General features: G+C 33.4%; 1 protein-coding gene across 1 annotated transcript in view; it reads right to left on the bottom strand.

Moving 5' to 3' along the window:
- The window catches only part of LOC6045045, a 168560-nt gene that overhangs the window by 55615 nt on the left and 89433 nt on the right, over positions 1-23512 (bottom strand). Inside the window, exons 2-4 of the mRNA XM_038253754.1 lie at positions 7715-7789; positions 7159-7403; positions 4156-4272 (exon numbers count right to left, since the gene is read on the bottom strand). Coding sequence (XP_038109682.1) covers positions 4156-4272; positions 7159-7403; positions 7715-7760 — 408 coding nt within the window. The 5' untranslated portion in view covers positions 7761-7789. The remainder of the gene's footprint in view (positions 1-4155; positions 4273-7158; positions 7404-7714; positions 7790-23512) is intronic.

The raw sequence follows: 23512 nt of genomic DNA, 5'->3' as shown, positions 1-23512 counted from the left end.
GCGTATGTCCGGAAGATTGTAAAAAGGGTGGTTTTTTGCTATCATGTTATACATTTTCAGAAAGGTATTAAAAAGAACTTTTCAATGAGCCCAAAACATTGCAGATCTGACAACCCTATCAAAAGTTATTAGCACTTAAGTGTTATTTATACACTTTTTGGAGGCCGGATCTCTGATATTTCAGTAAAAATGATGTCCGGGTCCATCATGCGACCCATCGTTAGTTAGATAAGACCTTTCAAATGAGCCTGAATCATCAAGAATCTGACATCCCTATCAAAAGTTATTGGCACTTAAGTGTTATTTATATACTTTCTGGAGGCCGGATCTGAAATATTGCGATAAAAATATTGTCTGAATCTTCCATGTGAACTTTCGTTGGATAGGTTTTATATCAGACCTTGCCGATGAGCCAGAAAAATTGAAGGTCTGCGAACCCTATCAAAAGAAATCAGTAATAAAATTGATTTGTTAAACATGTTAAGGGAATGTTGCTATTTTTACTGAATGTATTGACTTTATGAATGTGAAAAAGGCACCAACCACCTAAAGGTGGATTAAGTATCGTTTTTTCATAAAATTTTTTATCTTTTTTTGTAATTTTTTTAAGATTGCACAGATTTTTGATTTATTTTTAGATAACAATTAAAAGCAAAAATATATGGTATCAATAGAGGTTTATCAGTTTTTTTGGAAACTAATTAATTTTAGTAACTTTTTCTTTCGCTGTTATAACAATTTGACTTTTATTAAATTGTAAGATATGATGTTGAAAGAAATTCAAAGAGTCAATCTTGATATATTTGAGATTAAATGAAAAGTTTTTTTTTATTTTTAAAGTCACCTTTTAAAAACATTTCAGAACATTTTTCAAAGCTTTGTTTAATTTTCACGATATTCAATTATTTGGATGGTTGGTTCCCGAGGAAGTCAAAAAAATACAGTTTTTTTGTTTCCTGTTCTGATTTTGAATATAATTTTGAAGATTTTGTTACGGATCAAATTATTTTTACTTATTGATTTTTAATTTAGTTTTTGAAAAGTTTTTGAAAATTTAAAACATATTTTTAAAAGGAAAAAAAATATTTCAATTTTTGTTAAATCTTGCTATGATATGCAATTCAATAAAATATAAATAGATAAATTAGTAGCAAATCAATGAAAACTGTTTCACTATGTTAACCGAACATTAAAAAAGCAGTTCAATAAATGACTATGCGCATGCTCTACATTTTGGTTTCAAAATATTTATAGATTCCATCCATGAACCAAGTGATTTTTTTTTATTTGGAATAGTTTTTATTGTGTTTCAATTTTATTAGCTTTATTGAAAAAAAAAAATACAAATAAAAAAAGTAGTTTATGTTAATTTTACTTAAGATTTTCATAATTATTTAAAAAAAACCGTTCCTCGAAATTTCCGTGAAATTTGGTGTTTTGAAATTAATGTCCCGTGAAATTTGCTATTTTTGAGCGTGAAATTCACCAAGCCTACATAGCCTACATAGCTTGTGGTTATCATCTGACGATATCTCGGTCTGATTTTCAATGTTGAAAAATGAAAATTTTGCGAAATTTAATTGATTAATTTCAAATTTAATTCATATTATTATTTAAAAAAAGAATTCGACACTACATTTTAAAAAGAATTCGAAGCAGGAATCATAAGTTTGCAAAACTCATAAAAAAATGTTTCACAATAAATGCCTATAAACTTGAAGATTTGTTTGGAATGTGATTCAAAAACATATTAAATGTATTATTTACACTCACAGGAAATTTTTGTTATCAAAACCTGTCATAGTGGATTTGCTACAAAAATTTTTTTTTTTATAACAGATTTTGTAGCAAGTGTGCACAGTCCAGACTCGGTTATCCGAAGGCCTCGGAAAAATTTCACTTCGGATAATCGAATCACAAAAAAAAATTTTTTCACTGTCTTACCCCTAAACTACGCTAAAGTGATTTACATTTTTTTAATCCGAGATGGCGGCCAATATGGCGATGACGAGATATGTATTGTAAAATGTATTTTATTATTTAACAAGCAATCAACTATTCAAATTTGACTAAAATGGGGTCACAGAACTCGAATTTGATGTTTAAAACAAGAAAAATAAAAAACGAAGAAATTTTTTTTTTCGTGATTCGATTATCCGAAGTTCCATACAAACTTTCGAATAATCGAGGCTTCGGATAATCGTATATCAATTTTGCCCGTGTTTAAACATGTCGATAATTGTTGGTAACGGGCAAAATTTCATACTCGTATATGAAAAAACATGAAGAGAGATTTCATGCAGATTCTAATATATTTTCATGCAAATTTGCAGCAAAATGAACACTGAACACCGTTTGGATTTGGCAACTAATTTTAACTTCTTTTAATGGAAAACTTTGTCAAAAGGCATACCGGTATTCGATTCAAACTCATTGCCACGTAGTAATTTATGAAATTGGGAGAAAATCGAAAAAAAAAACTTTTTGGTCATCATTTTTGTTATTATCGCTTACACTTAAAACTTTTCAATATTTTTTGAATAATTCTTTTTTAGGTATTACTATGGTGAGTACGATCAATACCATTACGTACGTGTGAAATTTACACTTTTCTTTTTAATCATAAAGTTTTAAGTCTTTTTCCGTTCTGTGGTCCAACCACCACCTATAAAATAACTGCGAAGTAAAACATTACGCCGAAAATTCATTGAATCAGTTTTGAATCAAATTGAAAAGCCAAATCGAAATTGTCAAATATCATATAAATATGTCAATATCTATACGATATGTGATAAACAAATGATATTGTCATAAACAAAGAATAACTTATCAGAAACCTTTAAAAAATAATTTTGGAATGAAGACATGCAAAGAAATGCAACTTTAGTAAATTTTACTGAATTCCTGGTTCACCCGGGCTGAATCCAAAACACATTTCGAGAATTTACAAATGCCTTTTGCAAAGACGTTATTTCTGAAAAACAAAAACTTTTGAAAAACTTTTTACGTACAATTTTAAGAAATTTGATGAAATCTACCTTTAACGTAAATCATTTAACATTGCTCCAATCTCTCCTTTCCATATCCCAGTCAAACTTTATCCAAACTCAAATCCCATTTTCCGACTCACAGACGATCGGATTTTCCTTGGCTCCGAGCATCATCTTCCACCCCAGTGGCACCAGCAGCATTTGGTTGCACTCGGCGAAATGAAAAATTGCTCTTTCACTTGCCGATGGATTCCGCTGATGTGGCGCCGCTGACAACTGGCGCAGATGCTGCCAGGCCAAGGACGCTTCAACCGTCGATGGCATCAAACCGACTTCGAGCGACTTCAATCAGCGATGAAACGTAATTTGACTGAAAACTTTTGCTTTTTTTCTCCGATATGACATTGACGGAAGCTCGATCAATCAAATTGAATTGGTCGGTCGAGCTTGAACATTGGAAAAGTTTTCCGTAACAAATGTGTTCTGGTCAATTTATTGTTTTATTTGGTTTCGTGGGAATTGCAATCAATTTTATTTTAAAATTTGTCGCAATCAATAATTTTCAAACACCAAATTAAATTTCTTATTTCAAACCATTTCCCACTTCAAATAAATTACGCATTTCATTCCCCCCCGGCACGAGCCAATTTATTCCCATTGAAGTCTCGAAAGTTCGCCCCTCTGATTAAACCGGTAATCAGAGGGCGCTCGCAATAAAGACGCTAATTAATGCCTTCTCACCTTGTTTCCCCTCTCACCGTCACCCAGGCCGCAGGTTCCCGCCAGGACTATGATAAAAGTCGTAAAAATAAACGAGCCTCAAAAGGTCTTGTTCGAATTTCTCGTCCGATTTTGGTTCAAGCAAAATGAGCCCACAATGGCAGTTTATTATAATTGCCAGGCCGAAAGTAAAACGAATTCCGGACTGATAATGAATTTCCCTTTGTTCCGGTAAATTTTCACCGGAAAATGGGTTTCCTTTGAACGTCAGGTTACATTTTTTTCCATGAAATGAATGTTATTTGTAAATATAGACTTGAAAAAAAAAAACATCAATCAATTTCAATTCAATTCTTGGATTTTCGATTATCCGATTACACACACTCAAAAAAACACATTCTCGACTGCACCCACACGGTTGAAACTCGACTCAAATTCCGCTTACCTTAAGGGACCAATCGTCCAGCGCCGGATTGTGGACGCTCTGGTACCTCTGGTCGGACGTATAGGTGGCCTTGCCCACCGTCAGCAGGTGCAGGTCCCGGTGGCGGATCCACGATACCTGTGGGCAGAAAAAAGTTGAAAGAAAATCGTAACGTCTTAAACATGTGATGACAGAAAAAAAATTGGACCGGATATTAGACCGGCAAAATCGAGAGCTTCTTGAAAGCCGGAGGTTCGGTTTTTGCTGGAAGCTAGGCGTCGGATGTTAAACCGCCGATGATGTGTTGTTTTTAGCTTTGTCTAGATTTCTAGATTTTTGAGAAGATTCGGCGAATAAAAATATCCGCTTCGGTGGCGTTTACCGAGCGTATCGTTGATCAAAGAACAAACATGTTTGAGACGTGATTTTGAAAGGTTATGTTTGTAAAAATTTTCTTTGTTTTCGTGAGGTCCATCTCAGATTACTTTTAAACTAATCAAAAATATAGCATATTTTTGATAAACATTAACAATTAGGACAATGAACTTGTTGAAAGAATGACACTCAAATCATTTCCAACATAACACAATAAACAAAAAACAAAAAACAAAAAACAAAAACAAAAACAAAAAACAAAAAACAAAAAACAAAAAACAAAAAACAAAAAACAAAAAACAAAAAACAAAAAACAAAAAACAAAAAACAAAAAACAAAAAACAAAAAACAAAAAACAAAAACAAAAACAAAAACAAAAAACAAAAAACAAAAACAAAAACAAAAACAAAAACAAAAACAAAAACAAAAAACAAAAACAAAAAACAAAAAACAAAAACAAAAAACAAAAACAAAAACAAAAACAAAAACAAAAAACAAAAACAAAAACAAAAAAAAAAACAAAAAAAAAAAAAACAAAAAACAAAAAACAAAAAACAAAAAACAAAAAACAAAAAACAAAAAACAAAAAACAAAAAACAAAAAACAAAAAAAAAAAAAAAAAAAAAAAAAAACAAAAAACAAAAAACAAAAAACAAAAAACAAAAAACAAAAAAAAAACAAAAAACAAAAAACAAAAAACAAAAAACAAAAAACAAAAAACAAAAAACAAAAAACAAAAAAAAAAAAAAAAAACAAAAACAAAAAACAAAAAAAAAAAAAAAAAAAAAAAAAAAAAAAAAAAAAAAAAAAAAAAAAAAAAAAAACAAAAAACAAAAAAAAAAAAAAAAAAAAAAAAAAAAAAAAAAACAAAAAACAAAAAACAAAAAACAAAAAACAAAAAACAAAAAACAAAAAACAAAAAACAAAAAACAAAAAACAAAAAACAAAAAACAAAAAACAAAAAACAAAAACAAAAAAAAAAAAAAAACAAAAAACAAAAAACAAAAAAAAAAAAAAAAAAAAAAAACAAAAAACAAAAAACAAAAAACAAAAAACAAAAAACAAAAAACAAAAAACAAAAAAAAAAAAACAAAAAACAAAAAACAAAAAACAAAAAACAAAAAACAAAAAACAAAAAACAAAAAACAAAAACAAAAAACAAAAAACAAAAAACAAAAACAAAAAAAACAAAAAACAAAAACAAAAAAAAAAACAAAAAACAAAAAACAAAAACAAAAAACAAAAACAAAAAACAAAAACAAAAACAAAAAACAAAAACAAAAAACAAAAAAAAAAAAACAAAAAAAAAAAAACAAAAAACAAAAAACAAAAAACAAAAAACAAAAAACAAAAAACAAAAAACAAAAAACAAAAAAAAAACAAAAAACAAGATCTTTTTTTTTTTTAAATCATGAGACCATGTCATTTCAACCAATTCAAGCTCTATTTGATTCAGATGAAGTGTTGGCCCGAGCAGTCGGAAATAACTTGGGAATAACATTTTTAAATTTTTGAAAAAAAAAATACTGGCCAATAACGTTTTATGTTATTTATGACAAGATTTGTTATTTGTCGTTATGATTTTTTTTTTATTAGATCGTTATTGTGATAACAGACAAATTAAATTTTGAGCTTTTTTTCGAAGAAATCTTTGCTATTATTTTTTGTTATTTTAACAACGAATCCGATCATCCCAATAACAGTTGGAGGTATTCTTCCATATTAAAAAATGTTATTACAAAGTTTTTTTTTTTGACTCTCAACCAATATCAGACCTCTAACAAATTTTGTTATGATAACATAAACTGTTATTTAACTCTAATGCAAAAATAGATTGTGCTGGTAAATTACAAAACACTTTTTGCTATTTTTTAATTTTTTTTTTGTTGTTGAAATGGCATGAATTTTGTTACTAACATCAGTCCGAAATAAAATTGGCCAACAAAAAATATTTCAATTTTTAACATCTCAAAATCTACAGGTGATCGCTTTAATTTTAATGTTGAAGTTATTTTCTCTCAATATTTAATTTTTGCACGAGTGTGTTTTCAAAAGCGTTATCGTGGTAATAAAATTCTGTATTTTCTGGGAAATTTTTCGAAGAATCCGATACAAACATTTTCAGATATATGTTTTTTGGTCCTGAATTGACCAAACAGTATTAAATGTTTTCAAACTTCTTCCGCAGCTTGGATTATTCGATTTTCAACATATTTTTCCACGAAAGCCCAACTGTTATCTTCTTGATGGCTTTAAAAGATTTTCATTTTTGTTTGAATTTTTAAATCAGTGTTTTAGTTTTTTATTTTAATAATTGATTTTAATAATATGAAACGTTGGTCAAAACCTAACCAAAATTGACCTTATAATAGATAGCAAAGAAGATTACCTAATTAATGTTAAAAAATCCAATACATTTCATAAATAGTTTTCATTCTCATTCTGAGTTCACAATTGGATTATTTTTCTTCTTACTTGATTATTGAACGGACGGTTCTTAAATGTATGGACTTTCTAACAAGATTTCAATATTAATTTTTGAAAAATTAAAAATTTGCAGGTTTTGGACATTCAGCAGATCTCTAGCCTAAGTCAAGATTTCATCCATTACATCAATAAAATCAAAAAAAAAAAATCGAGTCAACTCACCGTCCGGTTCCCGAGGTTCCGCACCCGGCAGTTGAGGTACGCCGTGTTGCCGACGAGCGCGGTCACGTTCCGGGAGGCCGAAATGTCAAAGTACGGGCCCCGATCGAGCGGATTCCGCGCGATGCCGTCGCCCTCCGGCCCGTCCAGATCGGCCTCGTCAAAGGACGACGTCTGGAAGTAGTGCTTCGGTGGGGTGTACGTGTGGGGCTCGTCAATGTCCACCGTTTGCGAGGGCGAGGAGATGCCTGGGGGTTGAGAGGGGGAGATAAATTGATTGATCCGAGATTAATTACGTTTTCCGGCTGGGCGCAGAGCATTGCGTTTTCAGGGTTGGGTCGGGGGACTTTCTTTGTCTCTTGAGCGACTCTCTAAGGGTCGGCATCACTCCGGAAGGGACACAAAAATTCATCAATCTGGATTCTATATTGGATTAATTTTGAAAAATTAAGAAACCGTCTGTCTCTAATCGGATGTGATTGATGAAGTTTTGATACTTTGGAAGAAGGATCCTAGAAGGTTGTTCAACTGTAGCTGGATGGACAGCAAAGTCACTTACCATTGTTAACGTTTAAGAAAATCATCACAACCACTATGTGCCTCATAGTTTCTAGGTGTGCCAGAGATCCATGTTCTGAAAATAAATAATGAGAATTAGGAAAAAAAATTAGATCCTTCATAATATTTGAAAAAAATTGTGTAGTTCAAAAATAAAAAAATAATTAGTGTTTAAATAAACAATTTAGAAATTGAATCAAAATAGTTACATTCTTTGCTAGCATTTTATTGGCATAAATTTTTGTTCCTTTTCCCTCTACGGGGAATCTTCAAAACTAGAAGAATCACTAGACCGTGTTTTTATCCGGAAAATTTTAGCCCAATCGCAGATGAAGCGAATTTTCCGTTTTACCATGCATGAAAACGTCTCTATTTCTGGTTATACCTTCGTTAGATCTACCGTCATCTGGGGTGAATCGGGACTACAGTCTAAATAGGGACAGTAGTTTTAGGAGCACTTAAAGGTTTTAAATTTGGAAATGGATGTAATAATTTTGTTGGTCTGAGTCTGTTCTATCCTAACCACACCAGAAAAATCTTAATATTGTGCTTTATCATGGTTAAAACTATTGTCCCAAATCGCCCAGTTGATGGTACCACTTTTGTCAAATAGTGGAAGAAGTCAACAAGGTTAAAATAGGTGGAACAAAGTTTTCCTTGTTTTAATTTTGATGATTATCAATACTTTCAAAGGGGTTTCAATGTTTTAATATCATTAGCACTTTAAAAACATGAATGATTCATGTTGAAAAAAACTACAAAACTCCATCCAACCTTCTTCACCCTTGTTCAAGCTAATTTCCCCACCATCAGCGGTGCCAGTGGGCGGAAAAGACATTCCAGAACATGTCACCGTACAAGCTTTTCCCGACGTCACTTCCTATCGCCACATGTGGCCGTATAGAGAGACCGGTTCTATCCATTTGCAGAGTGGCCGTAGGCCCCAACCGGCACGGTGTGACGCGCTCACTTTCGCTTAATTAGAAACACTTAATTTAGTCCGCCAAGAGAGGGACGACCCCGATCCCTCACATCGCTGACGTTGTGCTGTGTTGGTGCATTTCCAACATTATTCTGAATTTGAGCTCGAGAGGACATTGAAATAGGACAAGCTTGCATGACCCCTACGACCTGAGTACCACAACTTTGTCGTAGTCGTCCACCGAATAATCATTTTGCTCGAGGTTCCGCCTCAACTAGACCTGGCCAATCAGGATGATGTCGTCTGGTTCCCCTACACACATGAGTGTGCAGTAGGTAGGTAGGTTCGCAAAGTCCTTGGCAGGCAGGCTTGAAGGTCGAGACACACCGTCGAGTCAGACGACTCCATGTTCTCGATGTCATCCCCTGGCCCAACTTCTTAATTATAACGTCTAGAAGCAATTCTTTCGCCGCCGCCGCCTAACGAACACAGGCTGGGGCCAATTTGCCTTGGACCAGATGACAGGCTCTGATATGGATGGACCTCGAGGAAAATAGCTTTTCTAAGGACGAACGGGCCCCGTCGTTCAACCGGAAAAACGGAGTTTATACAACTTGCAAATTAGTGAGTCGGCCCCCTGGGAGGGGGCTCTTGACGGCAATGTTTAAAGCCATTCAGGCATTGCCCAGATCCGATCCAAAAGGGAATCCACTTTGAAAGATAAGACGTTTGATGAACGAGCCAATCGCATTGTCTTCGAGAGGTTTATCCTCGGCAATCCGGCGCTCTTCGATATTAATACATGGCACTAATTAGTAGCTCCGTCTAATGAAGTTGAAATCTATTGTCTGGCAAACCGTGGACAGAGTTTAATTTAAGGTTTGATGATGGGGAACAGAGCACCAGCACCAGCACCAGAGTGCTTGTAATAACAGTACGAAGAGGATTGAGAATTGACAATGTCTTTAAATCCCTTTAAATATTGTGAACACATATTTCATAACAATTATAAAATATAATTGAATAATCTTGAGAACGGAATTTGTAAAAGTAGGGTAATTAGGCGGGTACAAATTAGCATAGCATAGCAATGGTGTCTACCCGTAGTTGCTACTCTGTTATTGACCAGGACCTCCAAGAATTGCGCCTTGGACCACAGATGAAGAGTAGGATTCAATCATCACCACTTCGCAACTTTCAAATGTCCCTATCATGCTAGCCAATCACAGCGCCGGCCACGACCAATGGTAAGACACGGGGAATTGCATGGAAATATTAGTCCGATACTTGAGTGATGAAGACCGCTAAATCGGCTGCGTCTTCGACAAAGTATCATGTGAGATTTGAGGGGGGTTAGTTAGATGGGTGTGAAGCCCGGATTCACCGTTGTAAGTGATGTGGCTGGTCAAAGTTATTTATAGTCCGTAATTCTTCGTATGTTCTTATATACTTTGAAAGCTTTTCAATTCGATTCACCAAGCTTTTTGTGTTGAAAGTTCAATATTTGCCTAACGAATATGCAACTAGTAAGTTTTATGAACTCAATTTTGCATTTGATATTGCATTGTCCTGTTCTTAGGTTCACAGATTTCAATCAAGTTCCTTGGATTCTTATAGCATTCTTAAACCTTCTAGTCAACTAAACCTCGATGGTATGGTGGTTAGCATTTTTGTCTGCTGACCCAATGGACGGGGGATCGAACCCCACCACTAGCTAATGAATTTTTCGTTCATATTCAAGTGTTCAGAATTCTTTCTTTCCATAATTTCTCGATAGGAGCAGATGGAAATCGAACCTAGAACCTAAAAAATATTATTTTTTAATTTTTTGAAAACTGTCCTAAACATAGGTTATATTTTTTAGAATAGTTTGTTCATGTTTTTATTTTATAAATTTTTAAAATTAGAAGTTTACGCTTTTAAACTCAAAGTGCTATATTCGTAAAATGCGTTTAATACTTTTTGAACCCAAGGTTTTAAAATGTAAGTAATTTGAGATATTATCAACCAAAAATAAATAAATTAAGAAAACTTTTTTTTAATGCTTAGCAAAGATCTTCTAGTAAGCAAAATGTCAAATTTAAGTACACTTTGTTTGTTAAAAAATTGATTTTGAGAATTTTCAAAAAAAAAAACTAATTTGAGTTTTCTTAGAGATTTTGATTTTATTCTCTATAAATTTCAGTTATTTATGTTAAAAAGCCTATTAAACCAATTAAATTTCCTATACAGGCGCTGAAAAGTAACTTATTTCCATTGAACTTCTAAGCATTCACAGTAGTGCTATTATCAACTTTCCAGAACTGTTTTTTTACAGTGAAAATAAGTAGAAAATTTACTCTCTATTCAAAGACATGATAAGCTAATGTTTTCAAAACGTAGTTGAAACATGGTTTTTTGACGCTAAGTTTTATTATAATTAACAAAAAGTTTGGAAATCAAACAAACATGACAACAACTTAAAGTTCACTTTTACACTAAATCCAATCTTGAATAAAAAAATAAAAACAAATGACAACATTTCGTACTTTAATAGATAGACAAACCTTATAATTTGGATATCTAAAAATATCATTGATATCAAAAAGAAAATTACTTCATTACTTCAAATTGATGTAAAATGATGTTAATATGCTGAATAAAACTAACTATAATTGCACGTCGAGTTTTGAATTGTATATAAAGTATTCAAATTTAATCTAAATAATTAGTATGATAACAACGTTTGCGTCAGCGTCATTTTTTTAAAGTGGTGGTCAAGTGTTGTTCTATCATTTTTTTTTTCGAGATATGGTTGTTTTAACAAACAGAGTTTTAGATAATGGTTTCATTATATTTCAATATTTTTATAGTTTTTTGTATTAATTTCTTCATCAACTAGATTAGAGTAAATCCATTTCACATATATGCTATCGAACACATAAATTAATATGAAAACCATTTCCTTAAGTAAGAAGAATTGGTAGCATCGAGTTCATGAATATTTTTTTAGGAAATCAACCAAAAAGAAATATTGCATTTTTTCGAGAGCTATAACTGTCAAAACATTTTTACAAAGTAAATATGGAAATGTGTAAACTCTTATTTATTAAACTTTTCAAAAAAGGCTTTTTAGACACTTTCCAAACAAAATATTGTCAATTTTTATATTGTTTTTATGAGATCCGATATAAAATTATTTTAGCAATTAGCAAAGGATCAGGGGTGATTAAATTATTGCACGCGGGCCAAATGTGACCCAATACACTGAAATAAAAAAAAAGTCGAAAATTCCTAAATTCTAGAAATTTTGGCTCCTTTCCTAATTTAGTAATTGGGGTTTCTGGATTACTTAATAAGAAAAGGAGGCAAAATTCCTAGAATTTAGGAATTTGGTTCTTTTTTTTTTATTTCAGTGTAGGTTATTTTTGACTTGCTCCTTTTGCAATTTCAAACGTTTTAATGTGAATGAGAAAGAATAATTTTCAAAGAAAATTGAAAGTGTGTTATAAAACGATCAAATTTGACTTAAAAAGATAACTGTTATCAAACAAACTAAAAACACAATATTTAAAAAATGTAGGTTTGTTGATTTTAATATCGAGGTTTCTTTTTTTATAAACATTTTTCACATTGGCAAAACAAAATCTTTTATTTGAAATCATTATGCAAAAAAAACTAGTTCAATGATAAAGGCAACTGAGTTATTGATACCAAAAATAATTTAAAAATAGCACTTACACGGAAAAAAGATTGAATTTACCAATCACCATTTTTTAAATAAACTTCAAGTAATTTTTTTTAACTAACGAACAAAAATAAGTTCAAGGTACGACATCTTCCATTTTTGAACATGCGAAAAATGAGGTGTTTTTCAATAATTTGCAGCCTCAAACGGTGATGAGATAGAAATTTGGTGTCAAAGGGACTTTTATGTAAAATTAGACGCCCAATTTGATGGCGTACTCAGAATTCAGAAAAAAACGTAATGTTCATCGAAAAAAACACTAAAAACATTTTAAAAACTCTCCCATTTTCCGTTACTCGACTGCAAATAATTTTGGAACATGTCATTTTAAGGGAAATTTAATGTACTTTTCGAATCAACATTAACCCAGCAGGGTCATTTTTTTCATTTTAAACAAAAATTTTCATTTTAAAATTTCGTATTTTTTCTAACTTTGCAGAGTTATTTTTTAGAGTGTAACATTGTTGTACAAAGTTGTAGAGCAAACAATTACAAAAATTTTGATACATAGACATAAGGGGTTTGCTTACAAACATCACGAGTTATTGCGATTTTACGAAAAAAAGTTTTGAAAAAGTTACTTTTTGCGTTTCTCTTTGTTTCGTCGTCCGTGTCTATTGCGGGTGACCATGAACGGCCATGATCGATGACGACCAACTTTTTCAAAACTTTTTTTCGTAAAATCGCGATAACTCGTGATGTTTATAAGCAAACCCCTTATGTATGTGTATCAAAATTTTTGTAATTGTCTGCTCTACAACTTTGTACAACATTGTTACACTCTTAAAAAATAACCCTGCAAAGTTAGAAAAAAACACGAAATATTAAAATGAAAATTTTTGTTTTAAATAAAAAAAATGACCCTTCTGGGTCAATGTAGATTCGAAAAGTACATTAAGTTTCCCATAAAATGACATGCTCCAAAATTGTTTGCAGTCGAGTAACGGAAAATGGAAGAATTTTTAAAACTTTTTTAGTGTTTTTTCGATGAACAATACGTTTTTTTCGGAATTCTGAGTACGCCATCAAATTGGGCGTTTAATTTTACATAAAAGTCCCTTTGACACCAAATTTCTATCTCATCACCGCATGTTTTCGCATGTTCAAAAATGGAAGGGGTCGTACCGCCCCTCCGTCACAAGATATCAGAAAACGGACCTCGAATTCGTGATCAGGGACAAAAGTTACCCCTTAGGACAAAGTTTCACGCAAATCGAAGAGGGGTCGGGGTAACTGCTGTGTGAGTTGGTGGAGAATTACCCATTTGTATTTCATAATTGAAAAATTACTATATCTCGAAGTTGTTGCATAGTATCAAAAATTGTTTAAAGACAAAATTGGACGAGTTTTCTTTAAAAAAAATCACTGATAGAAAAATACGCGCCATTTCCATGAGATTATCGTCAAAATTTTGGCGATCGACTGAATTAGATTATATGCCCCTAAACATCATGGAAATAGATCAAAATACGTATTTTGATATATTTTCATGATTTTGCAGCTGCCCAAAAAAAAATTAATGAACTCGCAAATGAATGGTTTTATGGGCACAAGAAATCTTACCAAATGTTCGAGCCAAAACAAAAGCACAAACTTGAAATTTGAAAAAATATCTGTTAGTTACCAAGAAAAACATCCTCAATTAAATGTTTTCTTTCATATAATTCACTTGCTCCCATTTTAATCAACATGCAACAACACCAATTTATGGTGTTTCCTGGTATTTACCCAAAATTTATGCACGCTCTCTCAATTACTGCAGATGTTGTTACCGCAGTCGACCAAAGTCGACTGCCGGTTTTTGCCGGAAACAATTCAATCCGGTAATCGCACCACTTGTAGCTTCCAATGGGTTGGAAGGATGGTGGGGAGGGTATTATACCACCCTTTAAAAGTTCTTCCCAACCCACACACACACACACACCCACAATCACCCCAGGTGGCACAATTGAAATTGTTTTCCCATGTTTGGTGCCTTCCAGTTTCGAATGTGGCCAAAATTCCCCACCAGCGGTTAAGGGCAAAGTTTTGCATAAAATTGTACAAACCGCAGCATTTTCAGGGGCATTCCGTTATCGTAAATTCACCATCTCGCTGCAGGCCATCGGTTTCAAGCCCGTCCTCCATGGAACCCGGTCCATTACTGGGGTGGATAGCATGACTCTACCCACCAAAACAGTGCTACATGCTCATTTCCGTGGGAAAACTACGTGCGCGTGGGAGGAAACATGAAATTTTCTTATTTTTTTTACGTTTGTATTTTTGAATCAACAGTTTTTTCATGTATGGATATTGTGGAAATATAATACTGTTTAACTTAACTGATAAATGACTTTTCAATTTCCCAAATCTCTTTTCCATCTTGAGCGCGAACCACGAAATGATTTTCCTCGGAAGTGCATATTTACCTTCCGTTTTCCCAACTACATCGCTGCATGTGAACCAGTCAACAGTGGCGAATTTTTCCACCAGCTGAAAAGCGATGAATTGTTAGTCGGCAACAACAGAACCGGAGGGGGTTTAAAAAAAAGGGTTTGGAAAAGTGGCCCCACGCCAGGTGGAGTTGATGTGCTCCGAACCAGCATTGTGGCGGTTGCCAGTGACGGTTGGAAAATTAACGGTAAATAGTTGGCACTTTTCGGCGGGAACCACAACGAGCCAGCAAAGGCACGCGGGTGTCAACAGCGAAAGTAAAGTAAACAAAGCGAAAAGTTTAATTGTAACGGTGCCATTGACAGGAACAAAGTTGATAAAATGTTCATTAAGGGGTAACATACACGTAGAAATCCAGAAATTTCATATTACAGAACAATTTTAAATTCTATGAAAAAGAAGCTATCCAATCACTCATGAATGATTCGTGAAGATATTTTATGATTAAAGTGAATAAAAGACGACTTAATGCGAACTGTCAAACTTTCTGAACGTTTTTCTCGGAACACGATATCTCAAGATAAGATGAACCAAAATATCTGGAACTTGTGGTGAAGACACACAAAACATATCACGTGTGCATGACGATGCCCGATTTGGAAATTTTAAATTAAAAAAAATACAAAGTCAAAACTGGCGATTATTTACATGAAAGGCATAAAAATATGTTGCCTTCTTCACTGCAGTATGGCTCTAATCCTGCTCTCAAAGTAAATTTTCCACATAAAGCTGTAGATCAAAACAACCAATGCACCATGGGTTTCCCAGGTACTTTTGAAAAATCAAACGAAAATTGAGGTGCAATTAAAAATATTTCCATAGCTCTTGTATGCGTCTTTTTATTTATTCTAACAAGAATCATCCATACAATCCAATAAGTAATTCTCCGTTTTAAGTTACGTTTTTTCTCTAATATAAAAATAAAGATTTATCCATATTTTTATCCCAATTTTACGACACAAATATTTTGTTCAAAAATCTTTCCAATTGAAACAATTGCACGCATTTCAATGTGAGTGAAACTAGTAAATATCGTCAAAATCATTCAATGAACAGTAGTACCGCAAAATGTGTTTTTACGCTGTTTCTTTTTCGAATCTTTTTTTTTGAAAATAATGTTTCGAAATCAACTGTACCAGGTGTATAATATTTTTTACCATTTTTTTTTCAATTGAAATTATGGCTTGTAAATAAAACTTATATTTTTTGCCTCCTCTCGAACATGGTCAGAGCAGAGGGACAACACTATTTTCCATTGACCTTATTATTAAACAAAAATAGCAACGATTTTTCATTAGTTACACCTTATTAAAAGATAAAATTACGCCGTCGCAAAAATTTCATGTAATCATCTTCAAAATAAAATAAACTTCAAAATTTCCATGAAAACACAAGTACATTCAACAAAATGCTATTTTTTTGCAATACTTAAAGCAGTGAAATCAACAAATCTGGTGAAAAACTGATTTTTTTGTTTTTAATAATTTTTAAATCACAAAAATGTTCAAAAAATTACAGCAATTAAAAAAAACTGTCTTTTAAATTTATTTGAATTAAATCTGTTTTCGATTTTATTAAAAATAACGTTATTTTTATTACATATTTTGTGGATTTGGTCCGCATCTCTTTCGAGCTTAAAATATGGCCCGGAATTCAAAAACTTTGAACACCACTGAAGTTAACTTTTTGAAAAATCGGCCTTCGTCATGCATACATTTATGAAGCTGCAAACTTCAAATAGCTATACCATGGAAATGATACGTTGATTTCGTTATAGATATTTTGTATTAATCATGATATTTTGTTAAATTTGTCTTGTTTAGGGTAACCTTAGCGCTATATGTCATTTTCTCAAGGATAATATTTGTATACACAAGAAAAATGCATCAATTCCACAAGAAAAAAAAAACGGGTTGAAAAAAGGTGTCTCATCGGATAAATTATAAATTAGTGTAAAAATATACAAAAATCTTATATAGAAAAGGTAAAACTTTCGTAGAAAAAATAGTGCTCAAAATACCTCTATTTCATGTTCGATCTTAACTAATGTGAGCAAATATAGGTTTGTTTGGGATAAAATCAATTTGAAACTGAAAATTTTACAATTTATCTAAACAGAAAAAAAATCATGATCAGCAGAAAAAGTCAAAAATGATAAAAGTTTGTAGAAAAGGTTCATATATTATAAAGTAACGTTTTAAAAGAGCAAGAGAAGCTCATTAAATAATAATTCGAAAAAAAACATAATTGGAGGAAAAAAATTAAGAAAAAGAAACTCAAATAACCTCTCCAAAGAGCTTAGAAAAATAAACGTTGCCTATTTTTTGATACTTTAATAATTTTGATGATAGTGCATTTGATCAAGAGTCATTCCTTCCCTAGTGCCCACGCGTCCGACATCTACCTTCATCAAGTCTTCTCATATTTGGAATGGGGGTTATTTTTGCCTCAAAAACAAACAATCCCAAGTTTGGTGACATTTGGTCCACCCCCACCTTGTTCATGTCCTACTAAAAAAATTTCTCGATTTTTTTTTTGTCCAAATAATCTTCAAATATCCATGACTTTTTGTTAAGTTTTCTCTAAAAAAAATGCTTGTTAAAAAATTGCTTTTTAAAAATTTAAAAATGAGAGGAGTAGACGCGGGAGAGGACCAAACTATTTGATTCTCAATTTATTTGAAAGATTTTATTTGAGCCTTTGCAGTAGAGTTCAACATTCATTAATTCAGCTTATTAAAAGAAGAATACATTCGTTCAACAATACTGAAAATCAGATTCTCAAAATAAAACAAAAATATTTGAAGAAAAAATGTGTTTAATAAAAAACTTCGTAGAAATATTAAAATACAGCTCACGGTAAGGTAGATGTTTGCGCGTCTCGCTCCAAACATTCTGGGTGAATTATGTTGGCTCATTTTTCGCTGGAATAACTCTACTTTCGCAGCTTTTGACGTGACGTTTACCTTTCGCTTATAATCGCTCGAGCTCACGAGTGGAGGTGAAGCCAAATATCAGCTTGTTTGCTTGATTTTGAGCATAAACTCTCGCGTCTCTCGCCGTTGCTGGATGGCACGTTGAAGTTTTATTTTTTCCACGAGCTTTTACTTTTCACTGGTTTTCCCGATCTGAACAAACACGGATCGGTTGGAAAACATCAGCTGCAGATTGTTTTTTGTTTACTTTTTTTTGCGAGAATTTTACCTCCGACATCAAAGCATGAAACGCATAAGCGGATCATCAAACGATAATCGCATTTTGGTGGGGAAAAGTTGATGGTTTTTCATGAGTTTTACAAAACCTGCAAACAAAGCGAGCTGTGTCAAATTGTTCAATTTTTTTCGTTGGTTATATAAACGACTCTTCAATTTTGGACGTCTTGAAATGGTTCAGTTGAACAACAAAGCAAGTACCAAAGCTTCAACAATACTTTAAGAACACTGCCCTGAACAACACGCTCCAACGGCATTGAATTTACGCTCAAACACCGTACCCAAGTGCAATTATTTCTTGGTTAGTACTTTCCGCGCCCATTACCCGGACAAAAGATTTACTTTTAATTTTTGACCAACTTTTTCTGCACCCTCATCCAAAGTCTCATAACACCCCACCGAAACTGGACCCCGTCATCACCATTATCGTTACGAGACCCGGTGTCGTAATATTAAAGCTGACGAGAGAGAAGATTCATTAAAACTTTCACAATAGCCAAACTCACGTTTTCTCCTTTGACGGGACGAAGCTTTCTTACTTTTTCCCTTCGTTTTTTTTTTTTTTTGTTGAACAAAAGTAACTAAGTGGGAGGATGGAGCACTTTCCCTTTTTTTGTGACCAGAGCTCTTTTCTTTGATGGGGTAGTTTGTCGGGAAGAAAAATGCCCTCACTTTTATCAATTTCCACGTGGTGACGTACGAAAAAAAAATGTGAGGTGGACAACTTTTGCATATCGTTAAAGTTTGAACTTCGCGTTGAGTGCTTTTTCAAAAAATAAAAAAGAATCGCTCAAATCGCTTTGTTAACATTCCCTTACTCGAAAATTTAGTTTTTGAGAATGAAGGTCTGATTCTCACATTTTGTAGAGAATATAAATCATTCTATAAAAGCAATCCTCTAGATTTTTGTAATATTGTTGGGGTTTTTAGTTTTGGATTTGTTGATTTGGATGATATTTTGTTCATTCATTTCCCCCGAAAATCAAGGGGCATTTTCCTCAAAATACTACAAAATTTCAATCGAAATCAAAATGCTTGAATCAATATTAAATGGAATCCCCTGCGTTAAAAATTATATTCAGCACGTTTATAAAATTGTTTAAAATTTTGTATGTATAGTATCGCAAAAACTTTTTTTTTTGCATTTTTTTTTGTTTTCGTCAAATTGTAATTTTTTGCAAAACTAATGATCGAAAAACAACTGAAACAGCCGAAGGACAAAAACTTTGAAAAATATTTACATCGGCCTTATAAATATTTGATTACATTCTGTTTTTTTGAAGAAAAAAAAAATGAAATTTCAGTTAATAATTTCATATTACTTCAGTTTTTAACTAACGATACTCCGAGCATCGCAAAATGGAGAACGAAGAAAAAAATTAGTGAGCGAAAAAAATCATAACTCGGTTTGAGATTTTTTGCCCGTTCTGAAAATTTCTGAAAAGTTGGCATTTGATGTCCTCTAAAACATATAAAAAAATAAATAAATAAATAAATAAAAATAGTGTTTTTTGCAATTCAAGTTATAGTAATAAAAGTGAAATTAATAATCACATTTTTTTTACCGTGTATCATTTTTTGTCAGTGTAGTCCTTTTTCATACCTACAACTTTGCCGAAGACATCAAATAGATCAAATAATCCTTTAATAGATACAGATCTTTGAAAAAGTTTAAGACGGATTAAACAATTCCAAATTAAAATGTTGAATCAAATTTGCAATCGAAAAATACTTAACAGATTTTTTGATTAAGTTTATCGTTTTAAGATTTTACCACAAAAAGATTAATTTCAACTGAATACTTTCCGTTTTTAATTTTTTAAAGTGGTCTTCATGATTGTTCATTCCAGAAATTTTTTTTTCTGGACGTTCAGAAAATTTAATTATCAGAATAAAAAACTAAAAAAAAATTGAAAAAACGAATAGTTTGATTTTCATGGTTGAAAAAATAATGTTAAATATATTATGATCTTTTCTAAAAAATATTATGAAACTTTTAAAATCAAGACAAATCATTCAACTGAGCAAAATATTGAATGATTGGTCCTTTGGTATTTATTACCGTGTACCTATTTTTTTCACGAAAATCTTCAACTGTGCTAAAGATGCGAAATCGATAAGAAATTTCATCCAAAAGTTACAGGTTTTGTTTCGGAAAAATGATGACTTTTTCAAAGTGTGTGTTTTTTTTGTAAATCGAATTTTTGATCGAACACCGAAATTTCTTTGAACAATTTTTAGATACAAAAAAATATTTTAAAAAAATTATGAATTAGTGTTTTTAAAAACAAACTATTTTAGATTTTCAAAAGCACATAGAGAATAATAAATTTAAAATCTCCCTACTTAACAGAGTGATTTTCTAAAAATTCGTTCGATCGATTTAGTTTTAGTTTTTTTTATCCGGCTGAAATTTTTTGGATTCCCAAAGAAGTAATTTTTCATCTTCAGTTGGATCACAAAATTTTCCATGCCAATTTGGCAGCACAAAAATTGGTGGCGATTGGGATGTTGACAAAATTTACACATTTCCAGATTATATATTTCTTATTTTTTAAAGTTTAAGACCCTTAAGGTCTTATATTAAAAGATATATTAGTGTGTATGTGCAGATTTGTTGAAAAATTAAAATGTGAGTATTTAGGCCAAATAAAAAAAAAAAACAGGAATAATTTAGATGCCAACACAAAAAAAGAGATCCTTCATATCAGGCTGTTGATGTTTGCCCCCTCCAAAAAGGGCATCCGACCAGCGAGCTGCTTTGTAATCAATTTTCCACAAATTATCTTAACATGTCATTTGCATGCCGTCGGACCCTGCTCTTTTTGCTCCGTCCAATGTTGCCACCGAGAACCTTTTCTGAGAAGCATACATTTTCCCCTTGAATAATTTAGCAGCACATGTGACGAAAACACCCAGATATTTCGAGGTTTGAAATATTCAAATCCCAGTTAAGGCCGGACCTTCGTCGAGAGCAATCCCTCCCGCCCCCTTGTTATCTCGTCGTCGTCCCAAGTATGTGTGCTTATTTTGGAGGGACTAAATCAGATGTCATTTACACATTTTCGCACACACACACACACACTGGCTGGTCCGTCGAACATCTGCTGTGAATTCCGTAAAGACCGGACATTCGACCACTTCCGCCCGTCGAAACTCAATTTGGCTTCGACAGGTCGTCTGACTTTGTCAGCTTTCCCCCAACAGCTTTGATGTGAGTGACCCCTTGTACCAAGGGGGGAACCTTTTCTAAGCTTCGTACTGCGTGCTCACAGATAACGAACGCAAATCCTTGGATTTGGCCAGTAAGGGTTTCCCTCTTACAAATGAGGGTCTTGCGTGTGACACCGCCCTGCCGGGATATGCTGGGGTTGATCTCTGTTTCCTTGCGGAGACTAATAGATGTCCATTTTCTTTTTGCTGAAAAAGGTAGCAAACACATGTTCTGAAGGAGCTTTACAGTAAAAACAGATTGATTGATGGAAAATAGCTATATGATGGAAAAAAAGTGAAATGCATTCATTTTTTAACATTAATTTAAAAAGATTTAAGAAAAAGCAAGAAAAATTTATTGTTTTTTATGGATTTGTACTGCAAGTCATTCAAATTTTTATTGAAACCAATATGTGTGTTCGCATATCCCTCACAAAGCATAATTTGTTTTTCAAGTGCTCTCCCCCAAAACGTCAATATCGCCAAAGCTTCACTCAATTTTGTCTAGCTCTGCAAAACCCGATTCGATTCGCTTCACACACACAAAAAAGGTCGCACTTTGACGGATGTCATACACTGTGTGTGCGGGTGGCGGCGCAGTCAAGTGGCGTGTTTTTAATTTCCATTTCCATCTGAAAATATCGTACCGAATTCTGCACCAGTTGCAGAACTATTCGTTTCTCCGGTTGACGAATGGCGTGGAGTCGGCTTTTTTGCGCTCTCTCACTATTTTGTTCCCGAAACAGATTGCAATTGCAATTTTTCCTGATACCTTCAAAACGTGAAATAAGTGAGGGTGGTGGTAGGTAGGGTGGTTCTCAAAATGCCACATAAATCTGCCACACGGTTGTTCCGCTGTCGTTCATCTGTCACGGAGAACCTGGCCTCCGGGAAGGACGGTTAAAGAGGGAACACCGGGGGATGATGATTGCATTTCACGTGGTGTTCCGGTTGCTGTTCCTGCGATTGGTGGCATTTTGAATAATTACCCTATGAACCGGGGGAAATTTTGCCCACCCTTTTTTTCCGCCGACCTGTTCCCACACGCTATTCGTCAAGTTAGTGCAAAATGAGCGAAACAGAGACGATGAAAAGCTGTCACCACGTGACGTGACACCCGCCGTTGACGTCGTGAAAATCACCCACGACACTGCTGCCGGAGGAAGTTGTTGAGGCTGTGGAAAGTGCCGGAAAATGCTGACATAATTTTCCCTGCTTGGTAGCGTTGTGAATGGGAAAATTGCAATGATTTTGCATTCCTCTGTTATAACAGGTATTTTTTTTGTGGTCACATTCACACATAATTTAATACAGGAATGTTGGAAGATTTATACTTCCCTCAACTCAACTCAACTCAACTCAACTCAACTCAACTCAACTCAACTCAACTCAACTCAACTCAACTCAACTCAACTCAACTCAACTCAACTCAACTCAACTCAACTCAACTCAACTCAACTCAACTCAACTCAAGCTCAACTCAACTCAGCTCAACTCAGCTCAACTCAACTCAACTCAACTCAACTCAACTCAGCTCAACTCAACTCAACTCAACTCAGCTCAACTCAACTCAACTCAACTCAACTCAACTCAACTCAACTCAGCTCAACTCAACTCAACTCAACTCAACTCAACTCAACTCAACTCAACTCAGCTCAACTCAACTCAACTCAACTCAACTCAACTCAACTCAACTCAACTCAACTCAACTCAACTCAACTCAACTCAACTCAACTCAACTCAACTCAACTCAACTCAACTCAACTCAACTCAACTCAACTCAACTCAACTCAGCTCAACTCAACTCAACTCAACTCAACTCAACTCAACTCAACTCAACTCAACTCAACTCAACTCAGCTCAACTCAACTCAACTCAACTCAACTCAACTCAACTCAACTCAACTCAACTCAACTCAACTCAACTCAACTCAACTCAACTCAACTCAACTCAACTCAACTCAACTCAACTCAGCTCAACTCAACTCAGCTCAACTCAACTCAACTCAGCTCAACTCAACTCAACTCAACTCAACTCAACTCAACTCAACTCAACTCAACTCAACTCAACTCAACTCAACTCAACTCAACTCAACTCAACTCAACTCAACTCAACTCAACTCAACTCAACTCAACTCAACTCAACTCAACTCAATTGGCTTTATCACAAAAATTACCATTTTTAAACGCCTCGTTTTAAATTCAGTTAGTCATGAAGTTGATCCAACTAAAGCCCCTCCAAGTCGCTCCAACTTCCGCAGTACATTCCCTAATGAGTTGAAGCTTTTTATTCC

Source organism: Culex quinquefasciatus, chromosome 2 (genome assembly GCF_015732765.1).
Source record: "Culex quinquefasciatus strain JHB chromosome 2, VPISU_Cqui_1.0_pri_paternal, whole genome shotgun sequence".
NCBI classification, from domain to species: Eukaryota; Metazoa; Arthropoda; class Insecta; order Diptera; family Culicidae; genus Culex; species Culex quinquefasciatus.
This window is presented reverse-complemented; position numbering and strand designations above follow the sequence as displayed.